Below are 20,479 nucleotides of genomic sequence, written 5' to 3' on the forward strand. Positions count from 1 at the left end.
TGTTTTTTCCCCACAACTTTAATAAGTGAAAGACAAAGAGCCCAATGATCCACTCATTGACTTTTTTATTTTGCTACATGCAGCACTTCAGGTAACAATCTGAGGAATAAGTAAATAATCAGCTGAGAGAGAAGTGCATGGTCCACCCTGATGCTAGCACTAGAAGTGATTTAAATGTTTAACTACTGCAAGTTGTAGAAATTCTTAAGCAACGATGACTATTATATTTTACTGTGAAATTTTATATGATTAAGTTTGGCTGTATGGTTAGAGGTTACAATATTACAGTGAAACATTTATGTATTTATTTTACTTTAGATTCATTAACTTGGCTTTACATGTGCACTGTACTTTTCTACAACAAATATTTTTGACTAAACCAACAGTTAAAGTTACAAAAAAGTCTACTTGTTAATCACTTAAGGTTGAACACCAGCTAAAATGCTTCATCAGGACTCTGGGTGTGCTTTGATCAGATTTTATTGACAGTTTCCCCAAACATTGTCTAGAGAAATTAAACATTAACAGCACCACAGACCAGATGGATGTCTTTACACACATACCAGTTGCATTCTTTTGCAGTCTTTTTTGTTTGAAGGGGACACTGTGTCAATGTACTGACTGATTTCATACTATGCAAATATTATCAGTGCTTTTGATTTAAAATGCTCTACAAATTTTCTAAAATTCCAATGTAATCTTATTATTGATGCAACATACATGTGTACAAAGGAGAACACAAAGTAATCAGATTACATTTTTCTATCCCTGAAAAAGTCTGATATATTGTATTTTAGAATAAAATGTTGGCACGCCAAACCAAAAAGACCCAAATGTTTATATTAAGAAGCTGACTGATAAACTAGATTCTCAGTGCCCACCATTCACGGACTGTAGACCTATGTAGTTTCATGTTATTTCACATGTAGTGTATCGGTAACGTCACGTGGTGGCAGCACTGAGGCATCCCTTTGTCTCCGCCCCAAAAACATAATCCACCGAAGAAGAAGACCATCAACAAAATATGCAAAACTTTCCTTGAGCTGTCATTTCGATTTGATCTTTTCAGTAAGAGGGATGGGGTTCTTATCCGGAAGAAGCATTTTCTACACAGTTTTCTTCGTTATACTGCTGTCAGAGGGACATTTTCGATGGGTAAGAATAACTCAACGCCCGTCTACTCGTGACTAAAACATGACTCAGCCCCGGCTGCACTGAGGCGGCTAGCGAAACTAAGATTCAGGTTGTTTAGCTAGATTGGTGTTCAAACTCTTTGTTCAGGGTATAGCATTAAGCAGTAAATGATTTAACTGAAACATATAACCAGCATTAGTGCTAGCTGAAAACCATACCAGCAGCGAAAACTGAAACTAGATAGCATAAGACGTTAGCTTTGACATTTCACATTTTAACCTTACTGGTTGTACTGGGCTTAAAGCTGGTGTCGCAATGAGTTTCCTTTGTCAAGTCATAACAAAAGGACAACAGCGCCCTTTCTGACCAGGCACTAAAATAAAGCTTAGGTAAATGTGTTCCAGTTAACCCAGTTTTACAGGCCAACAAAGCCGGAATGAAAGACCTTAAATCTGCACTGTTAGCAAGTTATTGAGCCAGCAGATGTAATTTGGAGATGGTTAAGCTACTTTAATGTGACTGACTGTTTTAAATATAACGCAAAAAGAAGTAGGCTAAGGTTACACAAAAGTTACAAACAAAAGACAATCAAAACTTCATCCACAGTTCTGACATTACAAAAAAGATTCACACTAAACACATTAAATGTAGAAGAATTTTCCAAGTATCTTAGCAAATGTATCGTGTTGTAGTGTTAAGGAGACTCTTATCATTTCCATTTGAAAGACAGTGAAAATGATGTCACAGGTATCACTTGGGGGTGCTTTTGCTAAAGATGTGATTTCAAAACAGACCCGACAAACACCTTTATCACGGTTGGCCCTACTAAATCTGTTTGAATTGATTTAATCACATGCTCGCTTGTCATCAGTAGCCTCTAAGTTTATTTCGCTGGATTGTTTTCACTCTTTACATGGTCATTAGGTCAGTCTACTACAATGCACAGAAATACTTTGCTAAAACTACAGCTCTGAATCTGATTAATCATTACTGTTTCAAGATAAGATATCAGTCTCCTGTTAACAGCAAGAATGTGGAATGAGTAAAAATATTGATTATTTGTAAACTGCAGTGGAAGGGATTTTACAGAAACGTGTGCGCACGCCCATTTCTTTTGTGGGATTGGGAGTCTATGGTCATGTTTCTGTTATATTTATGATCCACTTCAAATAAACATTGCAGACTGACTTTGGACAAACAGCTGGTACAATTAGAGTACCAACCTTGTCTTCAGCTGCATAAAACTCTAACTGAGGAAATGATAGAATTCAAATGCTGCTCTTAAACTCAATCCCATTAGGCACAGGTTGTGCAGAGTGTGACATGGTGCTGACTCACTAACCAGTTTGTAAAGTAAGTGAATTAACTTCCCCTAGTGACCAGTCCCAACAAAGAGCATGTGCTCTGATGCTGAATAGACAGATCATGATACACCCTGACTACAGAAGCTAAATAGTATTGAAGTATAAAAATATCTGTTTATGAAGCTCAAAATGTTTCAGTTTTTGGTGAAATTGTCAAATGTATACATTCAATTATATGTTTATTGTTGATGTCATAGTTAAAGGTGGTGTTGTACTGGACTACTTCACTTGGGAGGGTGATTTCAAAATAGACCAGACAAAAACCTTTAATACTTGGCCCCGCATCTGTTTGATTTGATTTAATCACATGCTCATTTGTCATCAGTAGCTGTTTTACAAGAGCTTGCTGTTGAAATGCTGCCATGTCAGTAAACATTTTTGCAGAAGTGAAATTTTTATTTTCAGACACTCAAAGCACGAGGCATCACTGGAAACGAAAAGTGACCGGTTTAAGCTGTCAAATGCAAAACCATACAGGTTTACCTCAGAGGAGAACTGTAAAGTCTTTTTGATCAGCCCAATCCTAAAACACAATGGCCATTGTTACCTTTAGTTGAACTCGGTGTGCTCGTGCTCTCCGTCTGTCTGGCATCCTCACTAGATAGAAATTGGGGCTCCTATTAATATTGTCACATAAGATTCACCAGACTTTGCAATAAAAAAATAACCATGCTGTATACAGATCAGCATAGTGAAACTCAAAGGCCAAATTACTTATTTTTCTTGACTGTCAGGTTGAAGCCCAGCATTGTGTGTGGCACGGTGAGTGTGGTGAGTCTGAAAAAGTGCCTGGAAAAAAGTACAACTGTAACTACACCGGTCCTCCCATCCCGCTAGACAGAGATGCTTATGAACTTGTCACGGTATGTTTCTTAATCCTTTTTTCCTGTTGTTGCTCATATTTGATGCTCAAATCAACCTTCTAAAACATATTTCTGCTTTCCAGTAGTGCTTTGTTCTGCATAATGGAACAATTCTTTAAAATGCAAAGTGACATCTCTCTTTTTTTGTTTACATACAGGACCTTTGTCCTGGATATGACTATGGAAACCGAAGTCTCTGCTGTGATGCTGCCCAGTTGCGAACTCTCAAAGCAAGTCTCCAGCTGCCCTATCAGTTCCTGTCTCGGTATGCATTGCGATTATAACATTAACTAATGAAGCACATGACATGCTTAGAAGGCCACAAACATTCACCTTCTGAACCCAAAGTAGGCTTCCCTGCTTTTTAACACTGTCAGTGAATGTCATGCTCAAATGTTAGTTATAACCTGCATGCCTTGACTTTGTATGTTCCAAGTAATGAGTTAGAAATTGACTGGCTCACATGTCAAATGACTGCAATTTGATTTGAGGTCGTTTTGTCTGTGCAGCTCTTTTACACTTTTAAACTTTAACTTGTTTTATTTTTTTTTATAAGTTATGCAGTGATTTTTTTTTTTTTTTTTTTTTTTAATCCTTTTTTGTGATCTCCGCTACATCTGTGTACAGCTGTCCTGCCTGTTACTTCAATCTGATGACCCTCTTCTGTGAGCTGACATGCAGCTCCCACCAAAGTCAGTTCATGAATGCTACCAAGATCAATGGGCGTAATGTGGTGGAAGTACAGTACTATATTGGACAAACATTTGCTAATGGTGAGTTAACAGCCTGGATTTAAATACAAAAACAGCTTTCACCTTTTTTGTACCAAGGTAAATTGGCCATGTTTAGCTTGTTTGTAAAATTTTCTGACTAAACTTCATCAGTACCCACTTAAAGGCAAGCACTGAGTTGTGTAAATCTGTGACAGTCAAAACTGCTACATTTTTTGCGGGAGGGTCAAATAAAACCGAAGATAGACAATTTATTTTTAATGAGAATCTTGAGTTTTGGCCTATAATAATCTAATTGTACTATTTCAGCCATGTACAATGCCTGTAAGGACGTCCAAGCACCGTCTAGCAATGTGAAGGCCTTATCACTGCTGTGTGGCAAGGACGCAAAGGACTGCAATGCTACTAACTGGATCCAGTACATGTTCGATATTAACAATGGACAGACTCCCTTCCCTATCATTCCAATATTCTCAGGTAAATCGTTCTGTCACATTTTAAAAATATTTTGTATCATGATCCTGCTGCAGGAAGGTAACCCCACTGCTTTCTTTGTACAAGTTAACTAGTTTGTTGAGCATTTTAAATGACTTTATTATTTGTTGGGTGATAAATCCATCATCTTGTGCTATGTCGTTTCTTTACTCTAGATGCCCCGGTGTCCGGTTACACTCCCATGAACAACAAGACGTATGCCTGCACCGAAGGCTTGGAGGATGGTTCAGGTCCTTGCTCCTGCCAGGACTGCACAAAGGCTTGTGGGCCCAAACCTGTACCGCCCCCTGTCCCCCAACCCTGGACAATCTTTGGTGTTGATGCAATGACTGTCATCATGTGGATTTCTTACATGGCCTTCTTGCTGATTTTTATGGGAGCTGTACTGGGAGCTTGGTGTTACAGGTAAAGGATTTATGGCGTATCATGCTGGAACCCGTATCATACAGTATCCCTGTAGCCCCTCACCCAATGCGGCAGAAATAATTTGCTGGCATTTGAAGTTAATATCTAATTGACTGCTGTGATTCTTTTTGTCTATAGGAAAAGGAGAATCATGTCGGAGTATGGCCCCATACAGGACAGTAATGACCCACGGTCTCTCAACAGTGATGATTCTGACCAGGGTATAATAATCAAATGACAATCAGTCAGTTTATTCTTTCTGTAGTCTGTTTGTCAGTCAAGTTATTAAATTGCTTTGGATGCAATACAAACAATAACATTGTTTTGTCATTGGTGCATGACTGAAACTAACACCCAATCTCTCCTTAGTAAATGCATCGTGTGGTGAAACTCTTGGCGAACGCTTTGAGAATGCACTCCGGATCCTCTTCAGCTCCTGGGGTTCTTTCTGTGTGCGGCATCCCACTCTGGTCATACTGAGCAGCCTGGTACTGGTGGGAGCCTCCGCTGGGGGACTGGCCTATATGCGCATCACTACTGACCCAGTTGAGCTGTGGTCGTCTCCCACTAGCCAGGCTCGTCAAGAAAAAAACTACTTTGACAGCCACTTTGGACCCTTCTTTAGAACTGTACAGCTTATTATAACCACTCCACTCAGTACCGGTTCCGTGTACTCCCCGTACCCTGCAGGATTAGATGTCCCATTCACAGCTATACTGGGAAAAGACATCCTGCACCAGGTAGGAGAGGTCCTTTTGAAAAGATCAAAAGTATTAAATTGTATTTAAAATATTTAAGGTCATAAAAAGTCTTTTACTCATGAGATGTCTTAAATTTTGAGATGATGCTTAGGTACCAAGACATGTCTGAATACTTTATCAAATCTGTCTACTGTATGTGGTTAGCAATATAATCTTTTATTACAAATTTGTCTGGATTTCAAATGCTATATCTTGTACATACTTATACATGACTTATACACACACCATCTCCCACATTCCCACAAAAGAGAAAAAGAAGCCAACAAGATGGGGAGATGCAAATTAAGGAAATTTGACTTCAAGATGAAAAGTAGGCTGCCAGGAATGGTCAGCTGTCTCATGTAACAGTTTGAGGCAACTTATGTGATAAACAAAAAAATTTTAAACTTGGGAATTAAAGCAGTTGAGTCACTCAGCACTAATGGAGTGGACCTACTACTTTGGTAACTAAATGTATGTAACATAGATGTTGATAAAAATGTGCTGGTGATTATGCTCGTTTGTTGACCGTACATGTTGTCCTCTCCATTATAAATGATTCTTTTGTCACACCCACAGACTGTATGGGCACACCAGTAATTGTCATCTAAATAAGCTTTTGCTTTAAATTATAAAACACGTTGTACCACATTTTATTCATGGACTTAAATGGAAAATAGTTATGCATGATATTATTTTTTCTGTTTGGGTTTTAGAAAGTGTGCAGCAACACTGTTAGAGCCACTGTTATCAGAGAAGAAGAGCAGCTGCATCTCTGAATCTGTGGTTTATTGGCTCTCCTTGTTTTTACTTCTCATTTTTCTCCCTAAACTTTAACCAACCAGGTGCTGGATCTGCAGCTTCACATCGAAGACCTTGTAGCCATCTACGAGGGCCAAAATGTCACCCTAAAGGACATCTGCGTGGCTCCGCTGGCCCCATACAATGACAACTGTACCATCTTGAGTATCCTCAACTACTTCCAGAACAGCCACTCTGTGCTGGACCACAGCATAGGAGATGAATTCTTTGTATTTGCTGACTATCACAGCCACTTCCTCTACTGTGTCAGGTGATTGTTCTGAAGTTGCTTTAGTGTCTCTACCTTTTGCAAACACTGTATTTATGAATAGCTTCTATTTTAAACGTATAATTGCCAGCACTAATATGGAGGTCTTAGAAAAGTTGCTATATCAATTTTTTTTTTTTTTTTTTTTTTTTTTTTTTTTAATCTGATCCCTTTAACTCCGCTGCAGTGATGTCATATCATGAAAACCCATACTGATGACTGGATTAATCAGTTGACATTTTAGGGATTTATTTTCAGGATTTTAACTCTTTTTGTCTACAGTGCGCCAGCGTCCCTCAACGACACCACTCTCCTGCATGACCCTTGCTTAGGCACCTTTGGTGGCCCCGTCTTCCCTTGGCTGGCCCTTGGTGGTTACGATGGTGAGCTAGTTCTTCATTTCCAACACCAACCTAATCTGTGTAGAGCCTCTCTGTAGATTGTATTATTGTACTAAGGGGAAAAAAAAATCCATGCCCTTTTGGTTGCTCAACATTAACCTTCTATATGAGCAGTCTTAAACGTTTTCAGAAACGTCTTACATTGTGTTCTTTATTAATGTTGTAATGTTGATGCAGTTAGATTTTGTGGTTTTATTTTTTTTAGATATTTTTTGGCAATATCTTAGAATTTATACTAGCATTAATTCTGGTGTGTGTATACAGTATATAATATATCACGTTTGTGGAGCAGTCAGGCAACAAGTGCGTTTGAAATGATAATGTAAATACAACCAAGAGTAAGAAAAATGTCTAAGGGCCAGCCATGCTGTTCTGGGGAATTTTACCTGTGTTGTTGTTGTCGTCTCTTCACTAGAAGTAATGCTTAGCTGTTAAAGCCAGTGTCATTTCAGTAATGTTCTTGATAACTGGGAAGTGTCTAAGTGATGGCCTCCCTTTTCAAATAAATGCATCTGTTTTTCCCCCACACTACAGAAACAAACTACAACAATGCCACAGCTCTTGTGATCACCTTTCCACTCAACAACTACTTGAATGACTCGGTTAGGCTGGGAAAAGCTTTGGCATGGGAGAAGGAGTGAGACGTCAATCTGTTTCTGAAATTACTTTGTTACTATAGCTTCAACATAATTAGCTGCTAACTGTGTGTACTATTACTGGGTGTGTTTCAGATTCATCAAGTTCATGAAAAACTTCAGAAACCCCAACCTGACCATAGCCTTCAGTGCAGAGAGGAGTATTGAAGATGAAATCAACAGAGAAAGCAACAGCGACATCAGCACCATAGTACTCAGCTATGTCATTATGTTCGTCTACGTCTCCCTGGCCCTGGGTCACATTCACAGCTGCAGGAGAGTGATGGTAGGGAACAAAGTCCTAGTTCAGCGTCACTTGAGTTTTCATTCATGTGTCATGCCCTTTATTTTTTGCTCAAAGTGGTTGTTACTACTGTATATTCCATACCTGAGATAGTACAACTCTTTCCTGCCTGTGACCTAAAACCTTGTCAGATTGCTTTGATTCAGTAAAACATGCTGAACTACCAGTCACGCAAGCACAGAAGGTGTCAACTAAGGGAAGAAGATAACCGATCCTCTGTCTTTTGGCCAGTACAGGTGGATTCCAAGATCTCCCTGGGTGTAGCAGGAATCCTTATCGTGCTCAGCTCCGTTGCCGCCTCACTAGGGATCTTCAGCTATGCTGGTATCCCCCTCACCCTCATTGTGATTGAGGTCATTCCTTTCCTGGTGCTGGCTGTTGGAGTGGACAATATCTTTATTATAGTACAGACATATCAGGTACTGTCACTTCTCCCAGTCCATTAAAATGGTGTATAGAATATGTACCGATTGATTTATTATGTTTAATTGCAGTGTATTCATTTGAACAGACATTTTATCTTATGCTATTTGTGCTTATCTTCTTGTGTGTAGGTCTTTTAAAAACAGTGATTTTAGTGAGTCTTTTTTTGTCTCTAACTTGTTAAACTTGCTAAATCTTTCTCCACTGACATTTCTGAACAGCGGGATGAGAGGATGCCTCAGGAGGAACTTCACCAGCAGATTGGTCGTATTCTTGGAGACATAGCTCCTAGCTTGTTCCTCTCCTCTTTTGCTGAGACACTGGCCTTCTTCCTGGGTAAAATGAGTAACCAGTTTAATGCACCCAATATGTGCACAGACAGTTACAATGAAACTATGATACTTATTAATGATGATGTTCCACCTTAAATGTTTTGGTGGGCAGGATTGACACAGCTGCCACAAAAGTACTACTGAACCCTGGTGAGCTGTATGCTGATGGAAATGTTGACTTTTTGGTCTGCAGGAGCCTTGTCAAACATGCCTGCAGTGAGGACGTTCTCTCTGTTTGCTGCTTTGGCTGTCTTTATTGATTTCCTGCTGCAGATCAGCTGCTTTGTCAGCTTGCTCGGCTTGGACGCTAAAAGACAGGAGGTGAGACAGAGAGGAAGCGCTGATGACATTCGTGATATTAGAAGGGTTACAGATGTCATGGACTGTTGTACAGATATGTGATGTGCTGTCATCCTACTGGTCTTTGTACTAGATAATTTCACTGATTAGTTCTACTTACAGTGCCTTGTGAAAGTATTCGGCCCCCTTGAACTTTGCGACCTTTTGCCACATTTCAGGCTTCAAACATAAAGATATAAAACTGTAATTTTTTGTGAAGAATCAACAACAAGTGGGACGCAATCATGAAGTGGAACGAAATTTATTGGATATTTCAAACTTTTTTAACAAATAAAAAACTGAAAAATTGGGCGTGCAAAATTATTCAGCCCCTTTAAGTTAATACTTTGTAGCGCCACCTTTTGCTGCGATTACAGCTGTAAGTCGCTTGGGGTATGTCTCTATCAGTTTTGCACATCGAGAGACTGAAATTTTTGCCCATTCCTCCTTGCAAAACAGCTCGAGCTCAGTGAGGTTGGATGGAGAGCATTTGTGAACAGCAGTTTTCAGTTCTTTCCAAAGATTCTCGATTGGATTCAGGTCTGGACTTTGACTTGGCCATTCTAACACCTGGATATGTTTATGTGTGAACCATTCCATTGTAGATTTTGCTTTATGTTTTGAATCATTGTCTTGTTGGAAGACAAATCTCCGTCCCAGTCTCAGGTCTTTTGCAGACTCCATCAGGTTTCCATCCAGAATGGTCCTGTATTTGGCTCCATCCATCTTCCCATCAATTTTAACCATCGTCCCTGTCCCTGCTGAAGAAAAGCAGGCCCAAACCATGATGCTGCCACCACCATGTTTGACAATGGGGATGGTGTGTTCAGGGTGATGAGCTGTGTTGCTTTTACGCCAAACATAACGTTTTGCATTGTTGCCAAAAAGTTCGATTTGGGTTTCATCTGACCAGAGCACCTTCTTCCACATGTTTGGTGTGTCTCCCAGGTGGCTTGTGGCAAACTTTAAACGACACTTTACTTTTTATGGATATCTTTAAGAAATGGCTTTCTTCTTGCCACTCTTCCATAAAGGCCAGATTTGTGCAGTATACGACTGATTGTTGTCCTATGGACAGAGTCTCCCACCTCAGCTGTAGATCTCTGCAGTTCATCCAGAGTGATCATGGGCCTCTTGGCTGCATCTCTGATCAGTCTTCTCCTTGTATGAGCTGAAAGTTTAGAGGGACGGCCAGGTCTTGGTAGATTTGCAGTGGTCTGATACTCCTTCCATTTCAATATTATCGCTTGCACAGTGCTCCTTGGGATGTTTAAAGCTTGGGAAATCTTTTTGTATCCAAATCCGGCTTTAAACTTCTCCACAACAGTATCTCGGACCTGCCTGGTGTGTTCCTTGTTCTTCATGATGCTCTCTGCGCTTTAAACAGACCTCTGAGACTATCACAGTGCAGGTGCATTTATACGGAGACTTGATTACACACAGGTGGATTCTATTTATCATCATTAGTCATTTAGGTCAACATTGGATCATTCAGAGATCCTCACTGAACTTCTGGAGAGAGTTTGCTGCACTGAAAGTAAAGGGGCTGAATAATTTTGCACGCCCAATTATTCAGTTTTTTATTTGTTAAAAAAGTTTGAAATATCCAATAAATTTCGTTCCACTTCATGATTGTGTCCCACTTGTTGTTGATTCTTCACAAAAAATTACAGTTTTATATCTTTATGTTTGAAGCCTGAAATGTGGCAAAAGGTCGCAAAGTTCAAGGGGGCCGAATACTTTCGCAAGGCACTGTACTGATTGTTAGCAGAACATTGTAATTAGTCAGTGTACTATAGTGTGTTTTCACCACAAACCTGCTTTTGGGCCTCAATGACACATGGTTGGGAGTATGTTCTTCAGTGATTCAGTTACACTTACCAGTGGCCGTGTTCTGTTTTAAAAGAGTAATCGGTTTGACGTCGTCTGCTGTGTGACACTGCCTGAAGGCCAGGAAACAAAGACAGATGGCTTCTTCTTCTGGTTTTTCAAGAAAGTCTATGCTCCATTCATCCTCAAAGAGTGGGTGCGACCAATAGTAGTAAGTATCTCATTGACACCGAGTAGTATACTGTTTTTCATCAGTATCTGATGATCTGTTGTGCTTTATGAAAGGTTTTTCATCTTTCCTTCTTTAGGTCGCAGTGTTTGTAGGAATGCTATCGTTCAGTATTGCTGTGGTGAATAAAGTAGAGGTTGGACTGGACCAGAAATTATCCATGCCTGATGTAAGTTTTTCTAGTGTCTATCATAACTGTGTGTTTTGCTGATTGCTAGCAGAGACTGCTAGAACCTTTTAGACCAAAAAAGGGAACAGAAATATGGTCATAATTTAAATATTTGTACTAAGACCTGTTATATAATTTAGTTTACTGAGCGTTTTTCTGCTCCTGTCAGTCATCCAAGATGCTAGATCAGTTGCATGTCATGTGGTGCCATTATTTGAATTCTCGTAACATTCAATTTTTGCAACACTTTCTGTACAACATGTATAAAATCCTGTGCTATGCATTTCTCTACCTGGGGGGGTTCAGCTCTGACAGTTTGTCTCTCCATCTAGGACTCGTACGTTCTGGACTACTTTAAGAGCATGAGCAAGTATCTCCACACTGGAGCTCCAGTGTACTTTGTGGTAGAGGATGGTCTCAATTACAGTAGCACAGAGGACCAGAATGTGGTGTGTGGAGGGGTGGGCTGCAACAACAACTCTCTGGTTCAGCAAGTCTATGAAGCCTCACTCATCAGCAATTAGTAAGTTTGAGCTATGAATAAACTATGTAATATGGAACTGAACATGAAAAATCAATAAGACAAAAACACGAATTACAAGAAGTGTCTGGGAACCAGTTTGAAAATTCTTTCATTTGTTACATTTAATATCTATGTGTCAACCATACACCATAAGCTGAAAACTGGAGCCTTCAGATCACGTGACAAATGTCAAACTAATCTGAACTATAATTATATGATCTCTTCAACTGAATGTTTTACTCCTAGCACAACCATTGCTACCACACCGTCTTCCTGGCTAGATGACTACTTTGACTGGGTGAAGCCTCAGTCCACCTGCTGTCGATACTACAACACCACTGGAGCCTTCTGCAATGCATCAGGTCATTTTTATGTATTTATTTTTATCCAGTATCAATACACTTTGACCCCTTGTCTCATGACCCCGGTCTCACAAGCTGCTCTTTGACTTAAGTTCAATATTTTTGCCTCTGCTTTGTAAACAAAATGCAGTAAAACAAATAGCATTTTAGAGTAAATTCCAGCAGAGGAATTGCAGGAATCAGGCAATATACAACAAAATCTTAATGTAATTTTACTGTAGATAAAATACTATGAATTAAAATTCAGGTAAATTAAGCAGTTCAGTGCATGTTAATCACCAAAGCCTTCTAGGATATTTATAATTAATAAAAAAAAAAAAAAAAATTGATCCAAGCATTTTATAATTTTATAACTTCACTGCCAAAATCCTGTTGTGCAACTCTATTTTTTTAAATTCATTTGCTTTATCTCCAAGATCATTTTTTTGTATTACTCATGTACCTGTTGGATAAATAAAGTCCTAATATTGTCTTCCAGTGGTCAACGCATCTTGTGTGGGCTGTCGGCCCATGACTCCTAGTGGGAAGGAGAGGCCTGTAGGAGAAGACTTCATGCGGTTTTTACCCATGTTCCTGTCAGACAATCCCAACCCCAAGTGTGGGAAAGGGTAATTATATAGCTGTCAAAATGTTCTATATTTTTTAGGTCTTTTTGAAATCGCGTCATTGAATTATTTCACTTTTTCTTCTATTTCTTATACTTTTAGAAGTATTCCTTTAAAGTGTACCAGTTTCATTGGGGTTTGTAATTTCCTCCTCCTTGTTTTTCTCCGTCTCTCTCTCACAATGTGTCAATGATCCTCCAGCGGCCATGCAGCCTACGCTTCAGCAGTTGACCTGTATCCCAACAACACAGGGGTTGGAGCCTCTTATTTTATGAGCTACCACACCATACTGAAGGAATCCCCAGACTTCATAAATGCTTTGAAAAATGCACGAACTCTGGCTAACAGTATCAGTCAGGTCACGAACCACAAAGTTTTTGCCTACAGGTAGGTCCTGTTGCACTGCTCTTTGCTTAATATGCATGTAACGTTTATCACAACTGTTGTCTTTTTGATAATTATTAAGTGGTTTTAGTTGCAGCCACTTAAGGTAGATAAAATACTTGTATATGAAATTTAGGTTGTTTGGAACTCTGTGTTCAAGGCAATCCGAGGAGAAAAGTAGGTCATGGATAAAAACAAAGTAAAGATGAGATAAATCCCAGTGCAGCTTGTGTTTGACCACAAGTACTGAATTGATCTTTGTCACCTTCATCACAGAAAAGCCAAGCCACCACTAATGTAGATCACAACCTCAAGATATTGAGGTTGAACACATTATTCCACCAAAAAGTGGTTTGTAGATACTAAAATTAGACTTGCTGTGTCTATACAAGAGAATAAATGGGCTGCCAAGTTTCCACGGCACATTTCTATTGAAATGCAGTGCTAGATAATGGAGCATTCAGTTGACTGTCTGAAAAAAAAAAATGTAAATATCTATTAATAATGAAGTTGTAAGTTTTCCTAATTGTCATTCACAAATATATACTTTCCTTCTTTACAGTGTCTTCTATGTGTTTTATGAGCAGTACCTCACCATTGTGTACGACACCGCTCTGAACTTAAGTCTGTCACTGGCAGCCATATTTGTGGTAACGGCAGTGTTGTTGGGTTTTGAGCTGTGGTTAGCTGTGATCGTCAGCATTACCATCGCTATGATCCTGGTCAACATGTTTGGCGTCATGTGGCTGTGGGACATCAGCCTGAATGCAGTATCCCTCGTCAACCTAGTCATGGTGAGAAGCAACACAAAACATAACATTTTAGGCTTTTCTTTTTTTTTGCAACTTATCTAAACTGACTTGAGTGTGTGAGGCAGTAGAATGACATATATTCATTAAGCAACAATTTGCAAGTACATTTTAGTTCATCCCGTTTTACTAAGTTACAAAACTAAGCATTGGTAAAGCATTAAGTTAAATAAGTTATTTTGATGAAAACTAATGGAAAGCTTTAAAAGAGCTTAGTATATGGACGTGGGTTTCGACTTTGTCAGTATTTTATACAAACTGCCTGTTGTGTTGCCTGGTTTAGCTTTGGATTGCCTTAGTTTTGCACACAGTTCAGTATGATACACAATTGTGATTTAATGCAGTGTTTCAAGAGCCCTATTGTGTAAGTGTGCAATTAGCCATTTTGGTCATGTAAAATTAGAGCCATATTCATAATTATAATTAAATAGTTTGACTTTTAGATGGAAACTTTTTAACTAACTTAATTGCAATTATATGTTTGTTGTTCTCCAGTATTCTGTGTAGTTCTGTTAGGGCTGGTGTGTTCGGGTCACAAATTCTGCCTTTAAACTGGGAGCATGATTGGATTATACTCTGGTCATCTGACTGTTTTGCTTACCCTAAGGGACTTTGTTCTAGCAATATCACCATGTCCCTACATGTCAGCAATTGTGTTGGCACATAAAATGTTGTCATATCCAGCAAGAAACTGAAACTGATTACAGTTTTTCCTTAATCTCACTCATGAATATTCAGCATAAAACAGCAAAGGCAAACCTCAGGTGATTGGCTTTTATTCCAGCATTTCCATGTGGTGCTGAGTCGTTTCCTGTCCTTTGTTGCAGAGTTGTGGTATCTCTGTAGAATTCTGCAGTCATATTGTGCGAGCTTTTTCCATCAGCATGAAGAAAAACCGAGTGGAACGGGCTGAGGAGGCTCTAGCTCACATGGGCAGCTCCGTAAGTCTGGCTTTACAAACCATTAGCAAATTCACAAGGGGAAGTGATGCCAATAAATAAGGACGTGGTTGGGTTGGCAGTGGATGGAAGTGGTACAGCAAAATTTCATTTGCATTTATGCAGTCACTGAAAACATCATGTTTTAAAATTATTTTGACATTAAAACATAAAATAATTTGGCTCTTATATACATGAAGACTTCATCCTGCGACATTGTTTCTTTTTTTTTTTGCAGGTGTTCCGTGGAATCACATTAACAAAGTTCGGCGGTATCTTAATTCTGGCGCTTTCCAAGTCACAGATCTTCCAGGTCTTCTACTTCAGGATGTACTTGGCGATAATCCTGCTGGGTGCCACACACGGCCTCATCTTCCTCCCTGTACTGCTCAGCTATATAGGTTAGTAGTGTCGCTATAGTAAAGCTACATTCAGACTACGTGCTGAAGTGACTCATCCGATTATTTTATTTATTTATTTTTTAATCTCCAAGTGAATTTGATCTGATCTTTTTACAGATGTGCGGTCAAACAAAACGTTGTCCTAGATCTCCTATGTGATCTATGACCATGCAACCACTGTCAGAACAGTCAGATCAGAGTTCATGTGATTTCTTCAACACCTCACTCCTCTGTGCATGTCAGTCAGTGTCAGCCCGTCACAGACCGGTAAAAACATGGAGGCGAGGCAGGAACATGCACAGGGTCAGTGGAGAGATGGGGCATTTTAATTTAAACATTTATGGAGAAGCTTCTGATCACGTAAAATGTAACCGAGCACTTTGTCAGGGAACTGCACAATTTGACCGTCGCACAAAATGATGATGTTGTTGTTGTACACACGTGGCTCACCTTTCAGTTAAATCTGCGCATGCATGACAGTTTAGGACCTCATTGGTGTTCACACTGGAGCCAGATACATGTCAGTTACATAGAAAGACTGGATGTGACTGGGATTGAGCATTAAGGTGTGTTAATGTGGACGTCATGTTAGAGACAGTCATACAAAATGTGAACACAGATTTAATATTTTAAATTAAACGCAGTATGTTTTGACTCCTCTGTTATAGGTCCTTCAGTGAACAAAGCAAAGGTGTTTGCTGCTAATCAGCGCTACGCAGGTACAGAAAAGGAGCGCCTCCTCAACTACTAGCAGGCGCTTTGGGACAATGGATTATTTGTCTTGGAGAGACTGAGGGTGTGAGCGCAAGCTGCTTCTGCGATTACTGACATACATGGTTGTTGCCACTACTATGCACAGATTTAACTCAGGAAGATACTTGGGATAATAGTACTGAACGCCTTGTCCACCTGTATACTCACTGGGTTCCTTCTTTGGACTTCCATCATTCCTACACTACAGGACAAGCATGACTTTAGTATTTAAAGTGTAAGTGACATGCCATGGAACAAAACAAAAAGAGGCTGTGGTAGAGACATCAGTTTACAGAGAAATCCTAGGTCAGAGTCATATACTACAAGCTATTTTGCTTTGGGAAGATTCAGAACGGAACAGGACTAAACCAAACCTTGGGACGCTAACTTTTAACAGTTTTATCATTTAATAAAGTTAGAAAAGTATGCAGTGGAGCCTGCTTCTCCTTGGTGTTTAGTGTATTTATCTGTACAAATTTTTTTTTTTTTTTTGCCCACAAATGTAGTACCTATAGTAATAGTTTTGCAGTTGTGCATTTAATTTATCATTATGTACTTTTAAAAACAAACAAAAAAAAAAACTTTACTAATCCCTGTGTGGGAAATTTCTTACTGATGGTGGTGCTGTCAGTCATTGCCTGGCCATCAGGGGCAACTCAGGGTTCAGTGTCTTGACCTGAGAACACTTCAGCATGTGGACTGGGAATCGACCGCTCTACTGCCTGAGCCACCTCCTGTTTGGGCTAGAATGAGATGTGAGTTACACACAAGAAACCACTGTATGTTCCTCTTTAGGGAACAATTTGAGCAAAATGAACAGTATTTTGTTCATGAAAAAATGAAACAATAGTGGCTTCAGCTGTAGAATAAAGCGCACACAAATTGGTGGTCACTGTTCAGACTGACCACAGTGTGGCGCCTGAATCTATTCATGGCTGCTGTGCCTGCATCCTGCTCTCAGTAATGTAATGGGAGTGGCCTAATTGTTGTGAAGAGAAGCAGCCTTGCAATACCTTCACATGTTCACTGAAACAAACTTCTGCAAGGTGCCAGTATTTCAAATATATTAACTAAAGCATTTGAACAGAGCTGGTTGGTCAGCCTCTGAATCTGCAGCTTTTGGATATTTACACCAAAGCTTTAGCAGCCAACATTGACTCACATCCCATTCAAAAGTCGCTGCCAAATTAGAGCTGTGTACTTCCTCTCAGTGTGTGTTGTTGTGACTGTCTATCCAGCCCTGTTATCACACAAACCTGCAGCTCATGACTTATTTATCTGCTGCCCTGTGAGAGTAGCAACTGTTCTTTGAATCTTGCTGAGAGATTAAAATATTAATTTCCTCTGCAGGAGAGAATATAAAGGTTGTGAGAGTAGTATTATGTAAAATGTGCAGGGCTCACCTCTCACTAGGCTCTGACCTGACCCCATCTTTTATTGTGACACACAGATTGCACAGCAAGGGTAGTGTAGTTCAGTAAAGTATGAAAAACATTTTAGGAGCAGAAAAGTAGAAGAAAGTAAATTTAATACTCACAAATCCCAGGCTGCTGTGTTCTCCCTTTTGAACGACCGGTTTGGCTCTGTGACTTATAGTCACTGGGAGGAAAACTTGAGTGTTGTTTGTGCTGAACCATAGTTCAGAGTATGTGGCCTTCTTGGAGATGCTTGGCAGGGTCCTTGAAAGGGCACCTCCATAGTTCTACTGTGGAACGTCAATGCTCCTGTGAGCCATGATGGAGAAACCTGGGAGGAATGGCCTGCCCAATCTGAACCCGAATAGTGTTTTGGTATTGGACTTCTGGGCTAGTCATGGATTGGCCATAAACACCATGTTCAAGCATAGGGTTGCTCATAAGTGTACTTGGTACCAGAACACCTTAGGCCTTAGATTGATGATCGACTTTGTTGTTGTATCATTGGATCTAAAGCCATATGTCTTGGACACTCAGGTAAAAAGAGGAGCAGAGCTGTCACCTGATCACCACCTGGTAGTGAGTTGGATCAGATGGCGGGGGAGGCTGCTGGACAGACCTGGCAAAACCAAATGTGTAGTGAGGGTGCGTCTTCAGTGTCGCATGGAGGTCAGGGATGGTGCCTGTGGACTGGCAGACTGGGGTAGTGGGTCCCATTTTTTTTTTAAAAAGGGGGACTGGAGAGTGTTCAGTTATTGGGGTATCACACTACTCAGCCTCCTTGGGAAAGCCTACACCAGGGTCCTGGAAAGGAGGCTCCAACCGATTGTTGAACCTCTGATTCAGGAGGAACAATGTGTATTCTGTCTAGATTGTAGAACAACGGATCAAGTGTTTACCCTTGTGAGGTTACTGTGTCAAGGAGGGACTAGTCTCAAGGGTGATGACGTTTGATATTCCTACAACCTCTGCAGTCTCACTTAGAGACGGCCTTTTTATGTAAAAGCTTTAAAAAAAATGAGCAGGGTATACAAAGAAAAGTGGACTTTTAAAAACAAAAAGGTATATCAACAACCCTACAAGTCAAACTCAGTAACATGCCCCTTTAATAAGCAACTATCTTGAAAGGGTAAGTAAACTACTCTGACAACAGGCTCCAGCCATGTGTATGGTACTGCAAAAACAGCTGTTCTTCTTAACTTCTGAGGCTAATCTATTAAAGTATACTCTGTTCAAAGCTAGGCCTGCACCTGTGCCTGTTGTCCTTGAACTCACACTGGGGCCTCTACTACACCTACCTATTACATTGATCTGCATGTAAGCATTAAGGTCCTGCTTTGAGTCACTGGGTTTCTCTTACAGAGGGTTCAGTTTTCTCTGAAACAGACTCTTGGGGTGGAACAAAAAGGATTAGATAGCCTTGTCAAATATGAAGAGGGGATCAGATTTTCACATCCATGTCCAGTGCTTTCTCCTCCTGGCTACAGACTGGAGTTGGATAAAACAATTTACAGGAAGTTAGTGGATTTGGGAATAAAATTTGTTCAAATTTGTAATATCAAATGGGTTTTCGCACACTTGTGCAGTTAACATGCCACAAGTTACATTTTATAACCTTTCTTGTTTACAAACCACTGTAAATATGGGGAAAAGCCCTGAGTCACAATATCATGACAGCAAAATGCTGTTACAGCCAAGTGTTATTTTAAAGGGAAGGGCAATAGACTGCAGCTTACCTCCAATGATGGTACACATTTTCACAATGAGGGTCACTTACAGTATTGTTCAAAATAATAGCAGTACAATGTGACTAACCAGAATAATCCAGGTTTTTAGTATATTTTTTATTGCTACATGGCAAACAAGTTACCAGTAGGTGCAGTAGATTTTCAGAAAGCAAACAAGACCCAGCATTCATGATATGCACGCTCTTAAGGCTGTGCAATTGGGCAATTAGTTGAAAGGGGTGTGTTCAAAAAAATAGCAGTGTCTGCCGTTGACTGTACAAACACAAAACTATGTTGTACAAACGTTTTTGTTTCTAGGATTTAGCAATCCTGTGAATCACTAAACTAATATTTAGTTGTATGACCACAGTTTTTTATAACTGCTTCACATCTGTGTGGCATGGAGTCAACCAACTTGTGGCACCTTTCAGCTGTTATTCCACTCCATGATTCTTTAACAACATTCCACAATTCATTTACATTTCTTGGTTTTGCTTCAGAAACAGCATTTTTGATATCACCCCACAAGTTCTCGATTGGATTAAGGTCCGGGGATTGGGCTGGCCACTCCATAACATTAATTTTGTTGGTTTGGAACCAACACTTTGCTCGTTTACTAGTGTGTTTGGGGTCATTGTCTTGTTGAAACAACCATTTCAAGGGCATGTCCTCTTCAGCATAAGGCAACATGACCTCTTCAAGTATTTTGACATATGCAAACTGATCCATGATCCCTGGTATGCGATAAATAGGCCCAACACCATAGTAGGAGAAACATGCCCATATCATGATGCTTGCACCACCATGCTTCACTGTCTTCACTGTGTACTGTGGCTTGAATTCAGAGTTTGGGGGTCATCTCACAAACTGTCTGTGGCCCTTGGACCCAAAAAGAACAATTTTACTCTCATCAGTCCACAAAATGTTCCTCCATTTCTCTTTAGGCCAGTTGATGTGTTCTTTGGCAAATTGTAACCTCTTCTGCACGTACCTTTTTTTTAACAGAGGGACTTTGCGGGGGATTCTTGAAAATAGATTAGCTTCACACAGACGTCTTCTAACTGTCACAGTACTTACAGGTAACTCCAGACTGTCTTTG

General features: G+C 39.9%; 1 protein-coding gene across 1 annotated transcript; it reads left to right on the top strand.

Moving 5' to 3' along the window:
• The first annotated feature begins 975 nt into the window (after positions 1–975).
• On the top strand, positions 976–18,941 carry npc1 (Niemann-Pick disease, type C1). The gene is made up of 25 exons (XM_020591515.1): positions 976–1,155; positions 3,233–3,361; positions 3,520–3,626; positions 3,989–4,134; positions 4,402–4,569; positions 4,743–4,992; positions 5,131–5,213; positions 5,362–5,732; positions 6,578–6,804; positions 7,084–7,184; positions 7,737–7,839; positions 7,934–8,123; positions 8,378–8,560; positions 8,786–8,900; positions 9,090–9,217; positions 11,142–11,276; positions 11,374–11,463; positions 11,796–11,986; positions 12,233–12,348; positions 12,827–12,956; positions 13,155–13,340; positions 13,900–14,131; positions 14,974–15,087; positions 15,323–15,485; positions 16,154–18,941. Exons 1-25 carry the CDS (start codon positions 1,078–1,080, stop codon positions 16,234–16,236), a joined length of 3,819 nt encoding a protein of 1,272 aa, XP_020447171.1. The 5' UTR covers positions 976–1,077; the 3' UTR covers positions 16,237–18,941.
• The last annotated feature ends 1,538 nt before the right edge of the window (positions 18,942–20,479 follow it).

Source organism: Monopterus albus, unplaced genomic scaffold (assembly GCF_001952655.1).
Source record: "Monopterus albus unplaced genomic scaffold, M_albus_1.0 scaffold14.1, whole genome shotgun sequence".
Taxonomy (NCBI): Eukaryota; Metazoa; Chordata; class Actinopteri; order Synbranchiformes; family Synbranchidae; genus Monopterus; species Monopterus albus.

What these genes read in the sequence shown, in the direction of transcription:
- npc1 (XM_020591515.1), top strand. Translation starts at nt 1,078, where the DNA reads ATGGGGTTCTTATCCGGAAGAAGCATTTTCTACACAGTTTTCTTCGTT. An exon ending in ACAGCTGCAGGAGAGTGATG is followed by an intron (nt 8,124 to 8,377) that starts GTAGGGAACAAA and finishes TGGCCAGTACAG; the next exon opens with GTGGATTCCAAGATCTCCCT. An exon ending in TGTACTGCTCAGCTATATAG is followed by an intron (nt 15,486 to 16,153) that starts GTTAGTAGTGTC and finishes CCTCTGTTATAG; the next exon opens with GTCCTTCAGTGAACAAAGCA.